This window comes from Aspergillus flavus, chromosome 3 (genome assembly GCF_009017415.1).
Source record: "Aspergillus flavus chromosome 3, complete sequence".
Classification (NCBI taxonomy): Eukaryota; Fungi; Ascomycota; class Eurotiomycetes; order Eurotiales; family Aspergillaceae; genus Aspergillus; species Aspergillus flavus.
This window is the reverse complement of record NC_092407.1, coordinates 1433566-1453666: the sequence shown is the minus strand read 5'-3', so window position 1 is coordinate 1453666 and position 20101 is coordinate 1433566. Positions and strand designations below refer to the sequence as shown.

Genomic DNA, 20101 nt, shown 5'->3' with positions numbered 1-20101 from the left:
CAAGGTCGTTCCAACTTCCAAGAGCTAGATCTTACGTTTTTCAACCAGGATTTCACCTAAAGTCTTACCACATCGCTTGTAGAACTGGAAGGAGAATAAAATTCCAGGTCTCAGCCTTAGCGTTCCTGTCTCCACTGGTGGCGGACCAGTCCGACAGACTGATGGAGGGTCCGTTGTGGCCAATCCGTGTGTTTCAACATATCTCACAGTGGAATTTATCGGTGGGGATAAGATCAGATAACGGCTGTGGGCTGAGCTCGGAAAATTTAGCAGTAGGCTCCGAACCCTTAATGAAAGAACACAACTCTTTTACATGACTCAGTCTTCGTTATTAATAATCTTCTCATCTGAAATTTTAATTGAACATCCGATTCATTTTGAAACGTGTCTAGATTGAAGAACTACTTGGTGGAGGGGTTTCCTTATCAGATTAGATTAACATATATTGCTGCAAATGGCTGTCGGGTACCGAGAAAACAAAAGAGAGAAAAAGAAAAAGGGCTTCAGGCTACTAATGGTTGGCAAAAGCCCTCCAGGATTTCTCGGCATAGACGGCATACATAGGCTACACATTCATCGGAACATATATACCTCATAGTTCCGTCTCATCAATGCCCAGGAATTAGCCAAGTTAGCCAAGCCAGCACAAGACCCCAATGCGCTCGGCTACTGGCTTCTCTGCCGGGTTTTTTTTTTCTTGTCCCTCGTCTATAAGAAAGTTAAATAAACGAACGACGGAGATAAGTAGTCGTGAAGACTAAGCGAGGCAACAAGGGACAATTGAATGAGTGTCAAACACCTATAGAGATGCCATGCATTTCATGACGGATATACCCGCTGTTGCCTATATTGGTCGAAGAAAGGAATATCGGATGCTTTCAGGGACAGCTTGGGTTCGGCATTGGTTACTCTAAGCTGCAATGATCAACCATGCCTTTGTCTTATGGAGGGAACGGTTCTTGGCGGGCCCTTCTGAACTGGCTAGTCTATTATTATCAATTGCCTCCCTAGAACGTATAGCTTGAAAGGCCCTGATGGAAGGTATATGAAGTCTGAACCATCCTTGATGGATCTTGGAACACCAACGCCCTGAGATAAAGTACTTTGTTTTTGATACTGAGGGCCTATATTGGCAACCAATCGTTGATGCTGAAGACACTCGTGTATATATATCAGTCACTTCACGCATAAACGTTAATATTTTATCAATAAACTGCATCAGTACATGGAGCATCCGATAACTACTCCTGCCATAGCACGTTGTGGAGAATATTCAAGAAATTATCATAACGACCATAACTAGGGACCAGAAATCTCAGACCCTGTCGGTCTGCCGACGAACCTCTTCAGAGTGCATCGGTTAACCTCCAGCTCAGGTATAGCTTCTGCATAACACAAGTCTGAAGGAGGAAAGGCAAGCACTAGGACAACCACATGTAGGATCCTCAGGGATGGTCGACAGATCCAAGAGCACATATTACCAGGATTAGAAGCCTACTCAAGACCCTGGCCACAGTCGTCAAATGAAGTATGTGATAGAATACGAGTTGATGAAAGTATTTTCAGTTTTTAATACTGTCATTAATACAGTACGGCTGATACAATACTAGCGAAAACGGTATGGATCTAATCAGATGATCTAATCAGATAAGTTGGCCGATGACCGGAGAAAATGATTGGTTTACCCCCACTTCGCGACCGACGGCAGGAGAATCGGGGGAGTGATTGGCGCGTCATCCGCGCAGTGTGGTCTCACCCAGAACATTTTGCAAATCCTGCACATCACAATCAATACCATTGTAATTACCGCGGTAGCCCGTTGACTACCCCCCACTTTGTCATGTTCTGCCCAATGAGCTTGATTTGTGACCCCTTGGGTTCCCACGAATGACGCCGTACACTGGTTCCTGAGTTTGCTGCAGAATGTGGCTTTTTAGCTGCAGTTGCAGGAATATCTTGGTCGCCAATCCTTCAAGCTCCCCTGACTAGCTGTGATTTCCATTTCTTTATACGCGCGCAGGTGCAAGCTCTTGCTGAAGAAGCAAGACGAGTTTCGCTGAGTTCGCAGGTGAGTAGCCGCAGTGACCCCGCACTACTGAAGCAATGGCAGGCAAAATCACGAGCGATGAGGGGTACGGAAGCTCCGCGGACTCAGTCTGCGACAAGACCCTTTCTTCGAGCAACAGCACCTCGTCCATAACCATGAATGAGATACTGCCCGTTACCAAGGTTCCGGCCTTGGACACGATTGATCCCTACGTTGTCAATAGATCAGCCGACCTTGCGGTAGCCAGAAGTCCCTCGGTCGAGCTATTTTACACTTCGGAAATTCAGAACCTCGCCGATGACATCGTCCAGGGCTACGCGCGTTTCATATCTAGCTTCACCGGGCTTGAGGATGTTGCCTTCTTCGTTTCGCGCCACTCACCATTCGTGTCGGGCACACAACGGGCATGCGGAGTCATTTGCGCCTCCGTGTTTGGCTCCGATAGGGCTGAGCAGCAGACAGGCCAAGAATGTTGCAAAGTGCGCGAAGTAGATACATGCTACTACAACAAGGACGAGGTCCAGTTTTCGTTGACCCTAGGATTGGGCGTCAGTCCTGAAAATGGCGAGCTACAACCTAGCGTCCAAGAAAATGTCGGTCTCCTCCAAGGATAGTCTGTATACTTTGCTTAGGTAACTAACTCGCCAGTAGGTATTCGGCTTGAATGTTAGATCTACTACGAATGAGGGTGTTCTACAGATTGATTTTACCTATCCGATGCAACTCATTCCGGACACGGCAATCTCTCAACTGTTGAAAACGCTCGCCTCACGCTTAGCCGACTCATCAACATTCCTTACTCTCGAGATACCACCTCCTGAGCTATCGATCATTAATTTTCCTCCACTTATGGTACCCCCATCCAGGGGCACTGAACCGAATGAGGCCACTGAAGCCGAGAGCTCTAGGCCATCCCTTCTTCACGCTGCTTTCGAGGGCTGGGCCCGTAGAAAGCCTAATTCTATAGCACTTGATTTCGTACATTCTTTATCGTCTGCAGAAATACCCGCAGAACACAGCATTTTAACTTACGCCGCTCTTAATACTGCAGCATCGAACTTAGCCACCCATATCAGAACTCTTTTGTCCGGCCACGATGGCTCGGCCAACTATGGGCTCATACTCCCTGTATATATGTCGACATCCCCTGAACTTTATATTTCCTATCTCGGTGTCCTGAAAGCCGGCTGTGCGTTTTCACCGATCCCTCAAGATGCCCCCGCACAACGAGTGCAAGAGATCCTCCAGGACATCGGCTCTCCCATTATCCTAGGCAATACATCAGAGCCATCCTCTGTGCCGTGGCGTACGGAAACCACAGACACTGAAGCAACTACCCCTACATGGGTTGACGTCGCGGAAGTGTCCAAGTGGAAAGAGTTGCGAGCAGACCAGACCCCCTCAACAGCTATATCTGAACCTCTTGAGCAACTGAATATCAGTGAAAGCCAAACTGCTTATCTCCTGTTCACAAGTGGCTCTACTGGAAAGCCTAAGGGTGTTCAAGTAAGCCATCTGGCAGTTACCTGCTCCATCGAGTCTCATGCTACAGCCATCCCGCTCCCCGGAGACTCCGCCGGGGACTTCCGTTGGTTCCAGTTCGCGTCTCCCACATTTGATCCATCTCTCATGGAGATCTTTGTAACATTGAGCAGAGGTGCTACTCTTTGCTCTGCTTATCGGAGTTTGACGTTGACCGACTTGGAAGCAACCATTAATGAAGCAAGAGCAACTGTGATGATGGCCACTCCCAGCTTGGCCGCACTTCTGCGGCCTTCACGTCTGACAACTCTTCAATCTCTCTGGACCATGGGTGAAAAGCTGAATCGAACAGTCATTGAGAACTTCGCTTCTACACCAGATGCAAATGGGGTAAATGGCTCTTCAGGACCTTCAACCATGTTGGTTAATGCATATGGTCCCACCGAAGGCGCAATCAACTGCACCTTCCTTGCCCCAGTCGACCGTTCCACTCGTGGTTCAATCATTGGTAAAGCATTGCCCACGAGTGCAATGTTCATCCTGGATCCGAATACGCATGTACCCAAGCCAGTACCGTCTGGGCTTGCTGGAGAGCTGGCGCTAGGAGGACCACAAGTCAGCAAAGGCTATTTAAACCGTCCGAAAGAAACTGCGAAGTCCTTTGTACATAGCCCCGACTTCGGTTATGTCTACCGCACTGGTGACATGGCACGCATTGTTTGGGACGAAACAGGCTCCCAGGTTATCGAGTTCCTTGGCCGGATTACCTCTGATCAGGTAAAACTTAGTGGTCGCCGCGTGGAGCTCGGTGAGATAGAGTCCGTCCTTTCCACGGTTAGTGGTATTACTGAGGTTGTGGCCGTGGTGTCAAAGAGGGACTCGAATATGCAAGGTAGCGAGCAGGTCTTTGCATGCTTAGTAGCGGATAACGCGACAGAGGCAGAAAAAGACGAAATCGTGCGAACTGCGCAAGAGTCAACACAGCTGCATCTCGCATCATACATGTGTCCATCGGCATACGCGTTCTTTGACTCTCTACCTAGATCTAGCTCTGGAAAGGTGGACCGCAAAGCCATATCTGCCAAGCTCCAGCAGGGTGATGTGGAACTATACTCTACCCAGAAACCGAAGCTTGAAACGTCTGTTGATGCGCAGCATAATTGGGAGACTACAGATGAACACACACAACAGGTACAACAACTTGTGGTTAGCCTTATCGCGGAAACATCCGACGAAGATGTCACCGCAATCAAGCCCGGATCAGATCTTTATTCGCTAGGTATTGACAGTCTCGGCGCGATGCGACTCCTGCAGAAGATGCGAGACAATTCTATTGAAGGCTTGTCTGTAGGGGATGTTCTGCGAGCCGAAACACCCAAGGGGCTGGTGTCAATCATTGCTAAGCCACACTCGACGGTGAATGGTGTCGACTCAAACGGCGCTTTACTAGCTGACGGCTCCGCTGAGCTGTTGAACCAAAGGCTTACATCGTTCAGTACCAGAAATCACTCTGTGTGTGCGGAGAGGCTCGGTCTAAACTCAGATCAGATCCAGAAAGTCTTACCAACCACGGCAACACAATCTGGTATGTTGACCAGTTTTCTGCGCAGCTCGGCAGATAAGTCATTCCAAACCCGCTCGTACATCTATCATTCCGTCCTTCCCCTTGAAGCTGCAGTCGACCTTGACCGTGTACGGAACGCGTGGGACATCGTCACCGCAAATTATGACTCCTTCCGGACTGTCTTCTGCTGGCTTGATGACGACATGGCTCCATTCGCACAATGTATCCTGGCTGCCGATGCAGTACCACAGCCAAAGTGGAATGTGTACAATGCCTCTGAGGGTAATTCAGAGAAAGAAACCCTAAATAAGGCTCTACGAGACGCAGAGGAAACAATTGACTTGAGTACGCCTCCGTGGAAGTTATCTCTGATCACATCCTCTCAAAGAACACTCATAATCCTGAGCATGTTTCACGGAATCTTTGATGGTGGTTCATTGCAACTACTTCTTCAGGATGTGTCTTTGGTTTACGGTAATAAGGCTATGGCGAACAGAACATCATTAGAGCATATTGTACAACATCACTTTGGCGCTGACCATACAGCAACTTCCAACTTTTGGAACGAACATTTGGACCACTTCTCACCAATTTCCTTTCCTTCCGTCACGCCTTATCGGGCTCCTCCAGTGAAAGCGGCCGACTGTGTCGAAATCACCGCACACATCAGCTACGACCGGTTGAAAAGGCAGTCTAAAGCCATCGGCGCAACCCCACTCTCAGTGCTGCAGGCAGCTTGGGGCTCTGTCCTCTTGGCCTACACTGGAACCCCAGACCAAGATGTTGTGATGGGCAGCGTAGTTTCTGGACGGTTGGATCCCGACTCAGAAATTTGCATTGGCCCAACATTTACGACCGTTCCCGTACGACTCGCTATGCACCTAATCCCACAGGATGCTACTGGCACTAGGACGAACAGAGCTGTCGCCCGCTACCTGTCATCTTTCAATGCCAAGACATTGTCACACCTGCAACCACGCCTGGGATCGCTGGTGACAGGAGATGGTCGATTGCCATATGACACGCTACTGGCATATCAGGACTTCAGTGCTGGATCGAGCACCAGCGGGATTTGGAGCTCAATAGACCACCCACCAATGGGTAATGACTTTGCTGTGATGATTGAAGTTTGGCCTGGAGCCAATTCATCTTTGACCTTCCGTGCCAGTTTCAATCATGCTCTGCTTGACTCTGAATCAGCTGAGGTCATGCTGAGACAAATGGCTGATATTGTTGCGTTCATACTTGAAACACCAGAAGGAAGCTTTCTAGATGCTCCATCCCAGACCCAGGCCGAGCTGAAGTCCACGTTCAATCCGACATCAATTGTTGTTCCGGAGGTGTCAAAAGGCGCGCTAATCCACTCTCGTTTTGAAGAACATGCAGAGTCGCACCCAGAAGACATAGCATTAATTTTTAAGGGCGACTTGGATGACGAAAGCAACCCACATAATATTTCGTGGACCTACGGAGAGCTCAACGCGATAGCCGATAATCTTGCTGGGAATCTGCTTCAAGCCGCCGGTCCGCTGACCAATACTCCTGTTCCCATATGTATTGAGAAAAGCCCGGCTATGTATGTGGCTATTCTAGGTATTGTCAAAGCAGGTGGTGCCTGGTGTCCGATTGACACCCTTTCTCCTGCTCAGCGTCGCCATGACTTGATTGCTCGGACTGGCGCCAAAGTTCTTCTCGTGTCTAGTGACGATGGCGATCAACCCGAGGGCTCCATTCCAGCTGGGGTCGACATTATCGATGTCAGCCGATTCACTGCAAATACTTCTGAGTTGAGTGGCGTGGGAAGACCCAGTACTAAGCAAAGAACAAGCCCAGATGATATGGCGTATCTCATTTGGACCAGTGGCACAACGGGTGCACCCAAGGGTGTTCCTATCAAACATTCTGCCGCTGTCTCTTGTATGAAATCCCTTGCCAAGGATATTCCCACAGACGTACAAGGTGGCGTTGTTCGCTGCATGCAGTTCTCACAGTATACCTTTGATGTGTCAATCCAAGACATCTTCTATACCTGGAGCCTGGGAGGAGTTCTCATCTCCGCTACAAGAGAGATAATGTTGGGCTCATTCTCCAAACTCGCGAACATCACCAAAGCTACTCATGCCCATCTCACTCCGGCGTTTTCAGCAGGTGTTCCCAGGAAGAGCTGTGAAACCCTTGAGGTGATTACCATGATTGGTGAGAAGCTGACCCAGCAAGTCGCTGATGACTGGGGCACTGATATGCGCGCCTTCAACACATATGGACCTGCCGAAGTAACCATTGTTTCCACAATTAGGGAGTTCGGAAACGAGCACAAGAACATCAAGAGTGCAAACATTGGCTGGCCCATGGATACTGTGTCTGTCTTTGTGACAAGGAACCAGCGAATGGTAATGAAGAATGCAGTTGGTGAATTAGCATTGGGTGGACCCCAGCTCTCCCCTGGCTATTTGAACCAAGAGGATGTCACAAAAGCAAAGTACGTTTTGAACGAGGAAACCTCACAGACACTGTATTACACCGGTGACTTGGTGCGCATGCTTGCCGATGGCTCTCTTGAGTATCTCAACCGTGTTGATGACCTGGTCAAGCTCGGTGGTATTCGAGTTGAGCTCAGCGAAATTAGTTTCTCCCTTGACAGCTGTCATCCTTCTGTTGAGAATATTGAGACACTCATCCTCAGTCGTTCTGACCGACCTACGAAGGTGGTGGTTGCCTTCCTTTCTGCGCCTGCAGCTGCATCTGCCGATGATGACCAGTTGTTGATCCTCAACAGTACAGCACTTGAGATAGCTCGTGCTGCTAGTGATAAAGCCCACTCGGTTCTTCCTGATCATATGATCCCGTCTGTGTACTTAGTTGTGAAAAATATCCCAAGAACACCATCCGCCAAGACTGACCGTCGGGCTCTGCAAGCCGTATATGAAGCTATTGACATCGACAGTTGGGAAGGCCAATTAAACCCTGAAAATGAGGATTCTGCCAAACAGCCAGAAGATGAAGCAGACGTCACCACAGCTTCAAAGATAATCGATATGATCGCATCACTGGCCAACATCTCATCGTCGATCATTACAAAGGTCAGTAGACTTGGAAGTTTGGGTATCGATTCAATTCGCGCCATTCGTCTTGCCTCTAGGCTCAAAGAAGCTGGCTACCAACTGTCTGTTGTCGAAGTACTGAACTGTGTCACCGTACAAGATTTGGTGAAGTTAGCCTCTTCCTCTAGCAAAGCTACCAATGCAGCTTCGGATACATTCAACCTGGAGAAGTTTAATTTGACATGGCATGTCCTGGCTGCTAAAAAGATACAAGAGGAGTTTTTCACGGTACGCGCTACTACAATCCAGGAAAGCTTACTCAGTGAGACGATGGGTACATACGACATGTACTGGAGTAATCATTTCTTCTCTCTTGACCCCTCAGTGTCGCTTGATAGACTAAAGCAGGCTTGGCTTGCAGTTTGTCAAAAGACAGAAGCACTAAGAACTGGTTTCATTCCTGTGGCTGAAGTGGCTAGCACTTGTCATGATAATTTCGACTTCTCTATCCTGCAGCTGATCTACAACTTGCCTACCATGGATTGGGAAGTGCACCAGTGTACTGAACATGACTGGGTAGCACTGCGTGACCAGCGAATTGAGTCGATTATGACAAAGCACCAGAGCAATTATTTCAGCTACCCACCGTGGGCAGTTACTGTTTTTGACAAGGGTAGTGAAAGAGTCATGGTTCTTACGATACACCATTCCATCCACGATGGCCCTTCGCTCAGTTCAATCATGGACGATGTGCAATCTGCGTACATGTACAAGCCGCCCTTGAGGCATCAGCTTAGCAGTGCGCTTTCTATCATTCTTCCGACTGAAGTGAAGAGCGCAGAGACCCGCAACTTTTGGCAATCCGAGTTAGAGAAGTTTTCAGAGCTGGACACTCCAGTGTGGCCTGACCTTACTGGTAGAAAGGTAGAACCTGGTGTTGAACAAGAGTTTAAGCTCATCTCAGAGGAGATTCCATTGACGGAAAAGATTTCGGAGCTTCAATCAGCTGCAGCTCAGCTCGGAGTGTCATCTATTGCTTCTATTATACGAGCTGCATGGGGCTATGTCTCACTCTGCTATCTCGGAATCCCCGCAACCGTTTTTGCTGAAACTCTCTCCGACCGTGTGTTGCACCCAGATCTTGAGGATGCAGTTGGCCCCTTGATCTCCGTTGTCCCTATACCTTTTCACCCACAGGGAAGCGCGCGCGATTTTCTTGCCGAGCAACATCGGATCTCGGTGCAGTCTTGGAAGCATCGCCATATCCATGCCCGTGACGTGCGAAGGATGCTAAACCGACCTAGGGGAGAGGCATTATACCCAGCTGTTTTCAACTTCCATGTGGCAGGTGATTCCAAGGGTCCTACTCGGTCCCAGATCTGGCAGGAGCTCGAAGACCAGATTGGTTTACATGTGGAGCATCCTATGGCCTTCAATGTTTTTCAACATGCAGACGGCGCCCTTATCTTGGAGGCATCGTCCGATAGCCGCATGATGAGCCGAGAGCAACTGTCGCTCTTTGTTCGTCAAGTCGACGGTTTGGTCACTTCAATGTTGGCGTTTCCCGACAAACAATTAGCAGACCTTGTGCACCATCTCCCAACAGCCTTGAAGTCTATCTCCACTAGACCTGTCCCTGAGTCTGTTCGTGATTCAGTCCACACTAGCCCAACCTATTGGTTGGAGAAGAATGCCCGCGAGCACCCAGAATGGACAGCTGTTGAAGTCGCAAGTGACATAGCTCCCGAAGGGATTGTGAAGGAAGCATGGAGCTACGAGACGCTCAACACAAAGGCGAACCGTGTGGCAGCCTACATTGCTTCCCAGGGATACAAGAACAAAATGATCGGCGTTTGCTGTGGACGAAACCTTCCTTCGTATCCAATCATCGTTGGTATTTTCAAGTCTGGAAATGGTTATCTTCCAATAGATGAAGGCCTTCCAGATGAACGCAAAGCTTTCTTGACTGAGGATGCTGATTGCCCCATTGTCTTCACCGAGACCCAATTCTCGCAGTCATTCTCCCGAGTTCCTGAAGGATGTCGTGTCATTTGCGTCGACGACTCTGGTTTCCAGGAATTGGTGGAAACTATGCCTGCTGAGGACCGGGATTACCAGTCCCATCCTGACGATGTCGCCTATCTGCTTTTTACATCCGGTTCAACGGGTAAGCCTAAAGGCGTCATGGTCACAAGGGGCAATCTTTCATCGTTTATCGAGTCATTCAGAGAGTTCTGCATTAAAGCAGCTCCTGGTACGCTAACTCTGGGTGGCACTGGCAGGTATCTCGCACAAGCCAGTAGAGCCTTTGACCCTCATCTTCTGGAAATGTTCTTCCCGTGGCGCCAAGGAATGACAACGGCGACCGCTCCTAGAGCTATGATCTTGAATGACATCAAAACAACGCTTTCACAGTGGGAGATAACACATGCAAGCTTCGTGCCGTCAATGGTGGATCAATCAGATGCACGGCCAGAGGACTGTCCCAAGCTACACCATATGACAGTCGGCGGTGAGAAAATATCCAAGAAGGTATTGGATACATGGGCCGATTCTCAAATTGCGCTTGTGAATGCATACGGACCGACTGAGGTGACAATTGGCTGTACCTTCGCACACGTTGGGAAGCAGACAAACATGCGAAACATTGGACCACCGTTGACTGCCTGTGCCTGTCATGTCATGATTCCCGGTACAGACAATTATGCTCTCCGGGGTCAAACTGGAGAGCTGGTCTTCAGTGGCGATCTTGTTGGAAAAGGATACCTTAACAGGCCCGATGCCACTGGGTTTGTGACGGGGCCTAATGGCGAGAAAATGTACCGAACTGGTGATATCGGCCGTCTGATGCCGGACGATTCAGTGGAGTACCTTGGACGTGGTGACGATCAAACCAAGATCCGAGGGCAAAGGTTGGAGCTCGGAGAGGTGTCCGAAGTGCTGCGCTCATCCTCGGCCGTCCCCATTGCCGTTGTTACGACTGTTGTCAAGCATCCAGGCCTCGCTAGAGCACAGCTTATATCTTTCATCACGCGATCAGATGCTCGTCGCCACCAGCCGGATGAAAGCGTAGCCTTTGTCCAGTCTGATATCGCAACCTTGGGCAAGGAACTTCAGGACATCCTCAAAAAGAAGCTACCAGCATACATGGTTCCTGAGCTTATCCTACCCATAACATATATCCCGAAGGCACCGATGTCCGGGAAAGCGAATCTCAAGGAACTACATGCTCTATTCGTGGATCTACCGCTCACAACTGTTCTCCAAGGGAATAATGCGACCAATAAAGATGGCAGTGCTGTCAGTCGACCTCTGACCGCTGATGAGGAGGCTGTGGTGGAAGAGGTCTGTACCGTTATATCTACAGACCCTTCAAACATTGGCCCAATGACAAATATTTTTGAGATTGGCCTGGACAGCCTGAGCGCCATAGGTCTCTCTATAAAACTCAGAAAGATCGGATACCAAGCCACAGTCGCTCTTGTCATGAGCAACCCAGTTATTGAACAGCTTGCACGTCTGCCAAGAACCCCCTCGTCATTGAATGGACAAGATTCGTTGTCCAATACACGCCAGAGGCTTCTTGACATAGAATCTCAATACAGAAAAAGCTCCCCTGCTGGCGTCGACCTATCTCAAGTTGCTTCTGTGCGTCCTTGCTTGCCCCTCCAAGAAGGATTGGTAGCCCGCTCCATTAATAGCGACGGGGACCAACTCTATGTCAATCATGTTATACTTCAACTTGGAAAGGTCGATCTTTCTCAGTTGAAGTCAGCATGGCAAACAGTGGTCAGTGACAATGAGATCTTGAGAACTGCCTTTGCTCCATTAGATAAGGAAATAGTCCAGGTAGTCTTCTCTCCTGACTCCAATCAGCTTCGCTGGACCGAAGGAGAATATGGCACCCTCGAAGAGTCGATTGAGAAGTCCAAACTGCAACAAGAGGAAATCACTCGAGATATCATTTCGAACATCTCCAATACACCTCCTGTGCGATTCCATACCGCAAAGAGCTCTGAAACTAAGGAACCGCTCGCTCTCTTCATCTCCATCCACCATGCTCTCTATGACGGCGAGTCTTTCTCAATGTTGATGGATGATGTTACTGCTCGTTATGCAGAGGACCCAGTCCCAGAACGAGGTTTACCGTTGGCCTTCATTGAGCATGTTTATGGTCAAGACTCAGAAAAGGCGAAGAAGCACTGGACTGAGTATCTGGCCGGTTGCCACCCGACAATCTTCCGCGAGGACCCTAGTGTCATGGAACTCCCAACCTCTGTACACAAACAACTTGGTAACAAACTGTCAGTCTTGGAGCGCCGATCAGCGAGTCTCCAAACAACAGTCCCCTCATTGATACAGGCTATATTTGCACTTCTGTTGGCCGATACAGTAGGCGCATCAGATGTAACGTACGGACTTGTGCTCTCTGGTCGTGCTGTATCTGTGCCTGGCGCAGATTCGGTCCTTCTTCCATGCATTACTACAATTCCAAGTCGTCTTGATACGAACGGGCTGGGCACGGTTACTGACGTTATTGAGGCTGTCCAAAGATCGACGGTCAGGTCGCTTGATTACCAGCATACTTCCTTGAGACATATACAACGCTGGTCAAACTCCCAAACTCCTCTCTTTGACTGCCTCTTCTCCTACATCAGGGCTACTGATCCAGAAAGACACAGTCTCTGGAAGGAGCTTGACAGCCACATGCCTGCTGAATATCCACTTGCAGTTGAAGTCGAGGCAGACCATGCTACTGACACGATCAATCTAAATTGCCTCTTTTCCCCAGCGTTCGGCTCTCTGTATAATGGCGAGGAGTTCCTCGAAAAGATGGATGCTGTACTCGCAAGTGTCGCGTCAGGCGAGAGCTTCTCTTTGGACAGTTTCAACCTTCTTCGATTGGAAGAGTCAGGCTCACGTTCATCCGCTATTCAATGGGATGAGACCACATGGTCCAATACAGAAACTGAGATTCGAGGGCTCGTTGCTTCTTTCTGTGGCTTGAGTCTGACAGATGTCTCCAAGGGAGCTTCGTTCTTGAGTTTGGGGATCGACTCTGTTACAGCCATCCAATTCGCACGCAAGCTACGTGAATCAGGCCTTAACTCTTCCTCGTCTGATGTCATGCGCTTCTCATGCGTTGGTGCGTTAGCTAAACACGTCGAGCAATCTTCTCTTCCTCAGTCCACAACGAACGGAGAACTTGTCAACGGGACTGCAGATATTCCTCTCGATGATTATCAGAAGCATGTCCGTCTCCTAAGTTATAATGATTCTGTCGAGGCCATGTTTGAATGTACACCTCTACAAGCTGGCATGATCACACAAACCCTAGCCTCTTCCGGGCAGGTCTACGTTAACCCTCATCCTATCCGTCTTAATAACTCCGTGGATATTAGTAAGTTACGTGGTGCGGTCCAAGAAATAATCAAGAGAAATGATATCCTGCGCACTTCGTTCCATCTGATAGAAGAGCTTGGCTCTTCCTGGATCGGTGCTGTGCACGCGCATCCCCCTCTTGAATGGCAAGAGCTGAGCTTGCCATCTGGCTGTGACGTCCTCGCCAAGGTCAATGCACTCTTTTCGTTCGGGGAGGAGTCTTCTTTTGAGGTTCCCCCAATCCGCTCTGTTCTGGTCAACCAACCTGAGGGAAGAGTTCTGATTATCGTCATGCACCATTCTCTATACGACGGTGCTTCCTTGCCGTTCTTTTTCGAGGACCTCGCCATTACGTACAATGGTGAGTCTCCGTCAGAGAGACCGCAGTTCTCAGAAACAGTCAAATATGTGACGAACGGACAAGATGAGGCCTGCCACTTTTGGACCCGTAAGCTGTCGGGGTATGAAGCTGTGGAGCTCCCTCAGCTGCCGTGTTCTGAATCTTTGGATCACATGTTCATCTCGGAGGGTCGTGTTGATCTTGATTTGCCGCTAATTATCGACGCTTGCAAGAAGATGGAAGTCACTGTCCAAAGCGTGGCTATCCTAGCATACGCCAAGGCCCTCGCTCGTCTTATCGGAAAGCGCGACATTGCATTCGGACAAGTTCTTGCGGGTCGGTCAGTGCCAGGAACCGAACGTACCTTTGGACCAATGTTCAACACTGTAGCTCAAAGAGTGACATTTGAGCCGAAATTCCTGAGCAATAGGGCTATGGCATTGCGGCTGCAACAACTCACAACCGAAGCACAAGAATATCAGCATGCACCTCTGAGAGTTGTACAAAACTCTTTGAGAAAGGCTGATATGCTGAAGGCCACGTCTCTCTTCGATACGCTCTTCGTCTTCCAGAAGAGTGCAGACCTTGCAGGTAGCATCCTCGAGGAGCAACAGATTTGGAAGCCGTTTGAAACAGATGACTATGCTGCTCAAGCCGAGTATAAACTGAACGTGGAAGTTGACCATGGGCAAGATGGAATTGCGGTCAGCGCCAACTGCAACGGGCAATATATGTCACAAATGGCTCTCGATAGCTTCATCAGCGATTTTACTACCGCCTTCGACGACATTATCCAGCACCCAGCCAGATGCGTCACGGTCGTACCTGAGCGTCTCGGAGAGCTGCCGCTCAGATTGTCCTTGGAAGAGCCCGAAGAAAACCTGGTTGACGAGACCGATGCGCCCCCACACGAAGCCATCGTTAAATCAGTACTAGCAGATGTTTCTGGTGTGCCAGTCGACAGTATTAACCCCAGTACTAGCATCTTCAGTATTGGGTTGGACTCTTTGACGGCAATTCGCATTGCTTCTATCTGTCGATCGAAGGGGCTGAAGACGGGTGTAGCCGATATTCTCCAAGGCAACACTCTACGCGGAATCAGTCAACGCATCCGGCCTATAGCAGAACAGGCAGTCAAGCCTCAAGGCGCCCTTATCAAGGACTACGATCAAGTTGAGAAAATAGTATTGGGACAGCTGAAGCTGAACAAGGAGTCAATTGAAACCATTCTTCCATGTCTCGGCGGTCAGTACTATCACCTCGTGAGCTGGTTGAAGTCTGGACGGAAACTGTTCGAACCGGTCTGGCCATACTTCACTACGGAACGCATCAATGCCGAGATGCTTGAAGAAGCATGGTATCAACTTCGTCAAAGGCATCCAGTGCTGCGTACTTGCTTCGCAGCTGTTTCCCCATCGGAAGCCGTCCAAGTCGTCATGAAGGAGGCGGTGCGTGACGGCGAAAGTTTTAAGGTCATTGAGTCCTCTGATTCCATAACAGAGACTGCAAAGGCACAAGCAAAGGCGGAGGCTTTAGTGCCTTCTTCGCTCTTTGTTCCTCCTGTAAGACTACGCCTCTTGAAGGCTAGCGACAGAGACGGAATCCTTGTCCTAGTTAATCACGCTGCATACGATGCATGGACAATGCCACTGTTCATTTCAGAGCTTGGAAAACTCTACCGCGGTCAGCCCTTGGACTCGAACCCTGATTTCCCTTCCTTTGTCGACTACTCAGTCCGCTCTCTCCAAGAGGTCGACGAGAAAGCATACTGGACCTCAGCCCTCGGCTCAGGTATGCGCACCGTCATCAACTCCAAGCAGGAAGCCGGCCAAGTCCCAGATCAACTATTCGTCGGAGCTTGGGAAAAGGTCAAGAACGTATCCCAACTGGAAACCACATGCCGCTCCTTCGGCCTGAGCCTCCAAGCCGTAGTCCTTCTGGCTGTTGCTCGCACCCTCGCGCGCGCAACGGGATCAACAAGTCCAACCATGGGCTTATACCAAACTGGTCGCTCCGCCTCATTCCCCAACATCGAGAAGCTCTCTGGACCTTGTCTGAACGTCAACCCATTCACCATCTCCGACGTCATCTCTGACCAATCGGTGCTCAACCTCTTAGACAAAGCCCGCGCGGTACAATCATCTCTTGCAGAGCGCGTCTCGTTCGAGCAAAGCTCGCTGCAGGACGTCCTCCGCTGGGTGGATGCCCAAAAGTCGGGATCCCCATTGTTCAATACCTGGGTCAACCTCCTCTGGATGCAGACTTCCATTCCGTCAGCCAATGATGCCACGCCAGATGCGGATGTTAGCGACAATGCTGAGGTCTTTTTGCCTCTTCGCATTGGTGTTCCCACAGATTTCATTCCCGATGAGCCCCTGCCTGGTCTGGAGTCGACCTCCGTGTCTGCCTTGGATACCTCTCTTCTGCCAGATGAGAACGTCTATATTGATATCGGTCCTGACCCGAAGACTGATACCATCGGATTCGGTGTTCGTGTCGAAGGTGGTGCTCTTTCCGAGGACGAAGTCAATAAACTTGTGTCGGATATTGGGGCTGAGATTGAAGGAATCGTTTCATCGTTGCAATGATATAAGGCAACAAAAGAAAATCGAGAACAAAAAGAAAAAAAGAAAAAAACGAAAAGAAAAAGAAAAGGCTAGTACATCTGAGGCAGGTTTCCTCTTTCTAGTTATTTATTGCATATTCTTGGGTACATTATAGACATTGGTTGTTACATGGGCATTTCTAGATTGTGATTTTTATTTATTTCATGCTTGTCAATAGTCAAATGATATATACTCAATTACTTTCAATTCAATCTATTTTTCATTGAAACTTCTGTCCTTTTCGATAAAAATCACAAAATGGGGTGTATATCGATTCGCTGTTCATATATTCATCCCAGCATATGCAGGTTCTATGCATGGTATATGGCTAAATTGCAGTCATAAAGAGTAGATATACATACATCGTGAGACCAAGAGTTATCCATAGAGGTGGCTATGTACATACAAATCATCCTCCTTTATTCAAAATATACGTAAGCTTCAGTTCTTCCTCGTATCCGAGCGAGGAACATCTTTCATCGCCTCCTGCACCAACCACATCGTGACATCTTGGACATCGGTGCCGACTCGCCAACTACCCAGCACCACGCCCTTATCCGTTAGAATATCGTGAGCTCTTTCCCAGCGTCTCCGCCAGAGTTCTTCACGCTTATTGGGCAATGGAGCGGGAGGCACCGATCCGGCAACAGATTGTTGGTCGCTGTCTACACTGTTTGTGCTTGATCTGGCTGGTGAGGGGTTGGTGGTTGTAGATCGGAGGAGATTAGAGGGAGACGGGAGACGCTCTGAAGCGTACTGTAGAGCGGCTGTTGCTGCGGCTGTGGGGTATGATTGCGGTTGTCTTTGGGATGGAGGGCGGCTTGTGCTTGAATTCGAGGTCGCCGTTGAGGATGTGGCTCCTGTGTTGCTTCTGCGGGGTGGGGGTGGTGGAGGGGGTTGTTTGGATCGCGCGAGTTCTTGAGATTCGGATGGAGTTACTTCGTTGAATGTCTTTGAGCGCATTGGCAGTGCGTTTGGTGGAATTGGAGTTTCTGAAGGACGACGCGGAGGTACTGGTGGAACTGGCTTCCGTTTGATGGCATCCTGCATCTGGGATGAATTGTCTTTTCCTGGCTGGTCTGACATAGCAGAAACAGTGCGTAGAGATGATGGCTTGGATGGTTTCGCTGGTGGTAAGCGTCCATTCGGTGGCCTAACCGTGTCAGGCAGATCGTCATCATCACGAAGGTCGATCAGATCGGCATTATCTAGGCTTATGGCATCAGCAGATCGATGGTCTGGTGCTCGAGGGCGACGAGGAGGTAATGCAGGCCGATTGGGTGCTACATCACTAGCATCGATGAGCTGGGGAGTGCTGCGAGTGCGCGATGGGTGAGGCTCCAGGTGATCGATGGACTTCTCAAAGAACTGCTTGTGATCTGATGTGGTGACGTCGCGGATAAAGATGCCCAAGATCCTTCCAGGGTTGGCCAGGGCAATGTCGGTGTAAACTTCGAGGTCTGCCTCGCCGCTATCACCGACTAGAATGAACCTGCGCGTCGGAAAGTCCCGAAGTAGTTGTTCAAGGGAGCCCTTCTTCCTTTCTGCAGTAGGCTCGAATATCCCCTGGAGCATACCACTGTATTGCTTGAGGTGAAAGGAACCAGGAGGTAATCCTGCCAATTTAAAGTAGCGCTCCAACAACGGATATAGCTGCCAAGGTGAATTGGAGACGTAGTGTATCTGAACACCCATTTTAGCCAGCTTAGTATACCACTCTGAGACACCGCTGACAGTCAGATCAGCCAATTCGCGAATGAAAGTATTCCGAAAGATTTCTTTCGCTCCATTTGTGATAGCTGAATGTTTCACCGTGTCGTCAATATCACTGATGAGACTGACACCGCTTGGTTCGATGACCTCGACCTGTTTCATAGCAGAGAGATCCTCCGATGCTAGGACACGGATATGAGTCGGAATAAAAGGCAAGGCTGCGCGTAAAGTAAAATGGCCTGACTCGTCGGTCAATACGCTTCTCGATTGGCTCTTCCCATCATTGAAAAAGAACACAGTGACAGGCTGCTGGTTCATGGGATTCGACAAGAAAGGGCGCAGTCTCTCCATAAGATGTGCGTTTGCAATGGAAAGCTCATCCATGCTCATTTGAGAAGGTTCGAGCGTTGATGATGTCGTCGTTCTTTGTAGAGGTCGTGCAGGGGTAGCTTCGCCATCTCGTTCCGACGCACTGGATTTCCAAGCAGCATCGGCCCTCCCTTCCGCTTTTCTGATGATCGATTGCGCCTCTGCATCCACAAGCTCATCATCTCTTTTGCCCGACGCCTTTCCTATAGAAGCGTTATCGGAATCGGGACCTTCAGAATCGGTCGAATAATTACTCGGCGCCGGTACACCGCTTAGTTTCCTCGCGAGTGCAATCAGCAAGCGTTGCTTACGATTCATCGGCCCGCGATGAGGCGAGTACACCCAGCCTCGCACATCAACCGCGACGATCGCATTCTCATCCTCCAATACCTCTCTTTCAAGTCTTTCCAGCTCCGTCTCCTCGGCCACACCGCGGTATTCGTCGAGCGTCGAAGTCGATCCCCGACGCTGTCTGTCGTAGTCTTTAACAAGTCGCCTCGCGTAACTCGGGAAAATCACCATCTCCTCATCTTCGGACCGTGCGATTTCAATGTCTGGAAATGCCCCCGGTGTGTTCTTTAGGTACTCTTCATCGTATTCACGGGACGGGTTTATCTGCGACGCCCATTGCGCGGCGTACGTCTGACGTAGTTCATTCGCAGCCCTCAGGTACTGGTAGACCTTCTGACGACGACCACCACCAGCACCGCCTCCTGAGCCCCATGAGGATGATGTCGACGATAGAAACTGTGACATTGGCACTCCTCCTGTTGCACTCGCCGGCTTCCCACCACCAGTGTCTGATTTTCTTAACCGTCTCCTTCTCCCGCCAAGGAAATCTAACACTCCCCGTCTACCAGTTTGTCGTTTCTGGAGAAGCCTGGCTTGGCGTCGGACAATCACTCGGTATAGGCCTGCCTGGGCTCTATGGCGAAGGGCAGGTATCGTCTCGTGGCGGAAACCCCAAAGACGAGATTGGGCACGACGGCTCGTGGTAGGCCCGAAGAGCGCACGAAGGAACAGAAAGAGCTTTCCTTGTCTAGGTCCACGGTCCCGAGCGGTGAAACGAGGGAGGGGCAAGGATCGTGAGGGCTGTTGGCGCCTAGCGGGGAAGCTCGGCGGAGCGCGCCAGCGACTGCGAGGAAATAGTTTCGGCGCCACGGTCCTGAACTAGGGTGATGTGATTCAGGTATGTAAATATCTCAGGAGAACTGCAGGGTTTTCAGTTGGTGTTCGATCGAAGAGGGTCGCGTAAGGCTGAACTTATGTGCTGTCAAGCCAGGAGTTGAAGTCATCCCGGCCCACAAGGCGTTTTAGCGTAGTGATGTCAGTGTATTAGCTCACTAGTGGCCGAAGCGTCAAAAGACCATGCACAAGATAGAACTATATATAGGTACTCCTATTTCAACATAGAATAAGAGCAAAAAGGCTATGAGGCTTAAAAAGGGGGGAAACATTTGAATAAACTTGAGTTTCAAAACCAGCGGAAAGGGTGTGGAGACCGTTCCAATGCTATAATTGCATCGTACCTTACCTTAGTCAAAAGTTTCTCGAGCT

General features: G+C 49.6%; 2 protein-coding genes across 2 annotated transcripts; one reads left to right on the top strand and one right to left on the bottom strand.

Annotated features, from left to right (window-relative positions):
* The first annotated feature begins 1756 nt into the window (after positions 1–1756).
* Positions 1757–20100, top strand: F9C07_2281729 (nonribosomal siderophore peptide synthase SidC). Its single transcript, XM_041290694.2, has 2 exons — positions 1757–2640; positions 2699–20100. Exons 1-2 carry the CDS (start codon positions 2104–2106, stop codon positions 16442–16444), a joined length of 14283 nt encoding a protein of 4760 aa, XP_041144327.1. The 5' UTR covers positions 1757–2103; the 3' UTR covers positions 16445–20100.
* On the bottom strand, positions 16904–19300 carry F9C07_4676 (putative actin cytoskeleton organization protein App1; the record flags this gene model as incomplete). The annotated part of the gene is made up of 1 exon (XM_071511249.1): positions 16904–19300. The coding sequence occupies one exon, from the start codon at positions 19298–19300 to the stop codon at positions 16904–16906; it is 2397 nt and encodes a 798-aa protein (XP_071364913.1).
* Position 20101: the final 1 nt, after the last annotated feature.

Excerpts from the sequence above, each read along its gene's own strand:
- F9C07_2281729 (XM_041290694.2), top strand. The coding sequence starts at position 2,104 with ATGGCAGGCAAAATCACGAGCGATGAGGGGTACGGAAGCTCCGCGGAC. Across the intron at positions 2,641-2,698 it reads AACCTAGCGTCCAAGAAAAT|GTATTCGGCTTGAATGTTAG; the intron begins GTCGGTCTCCTC and ends ACTCGCCAGTAG.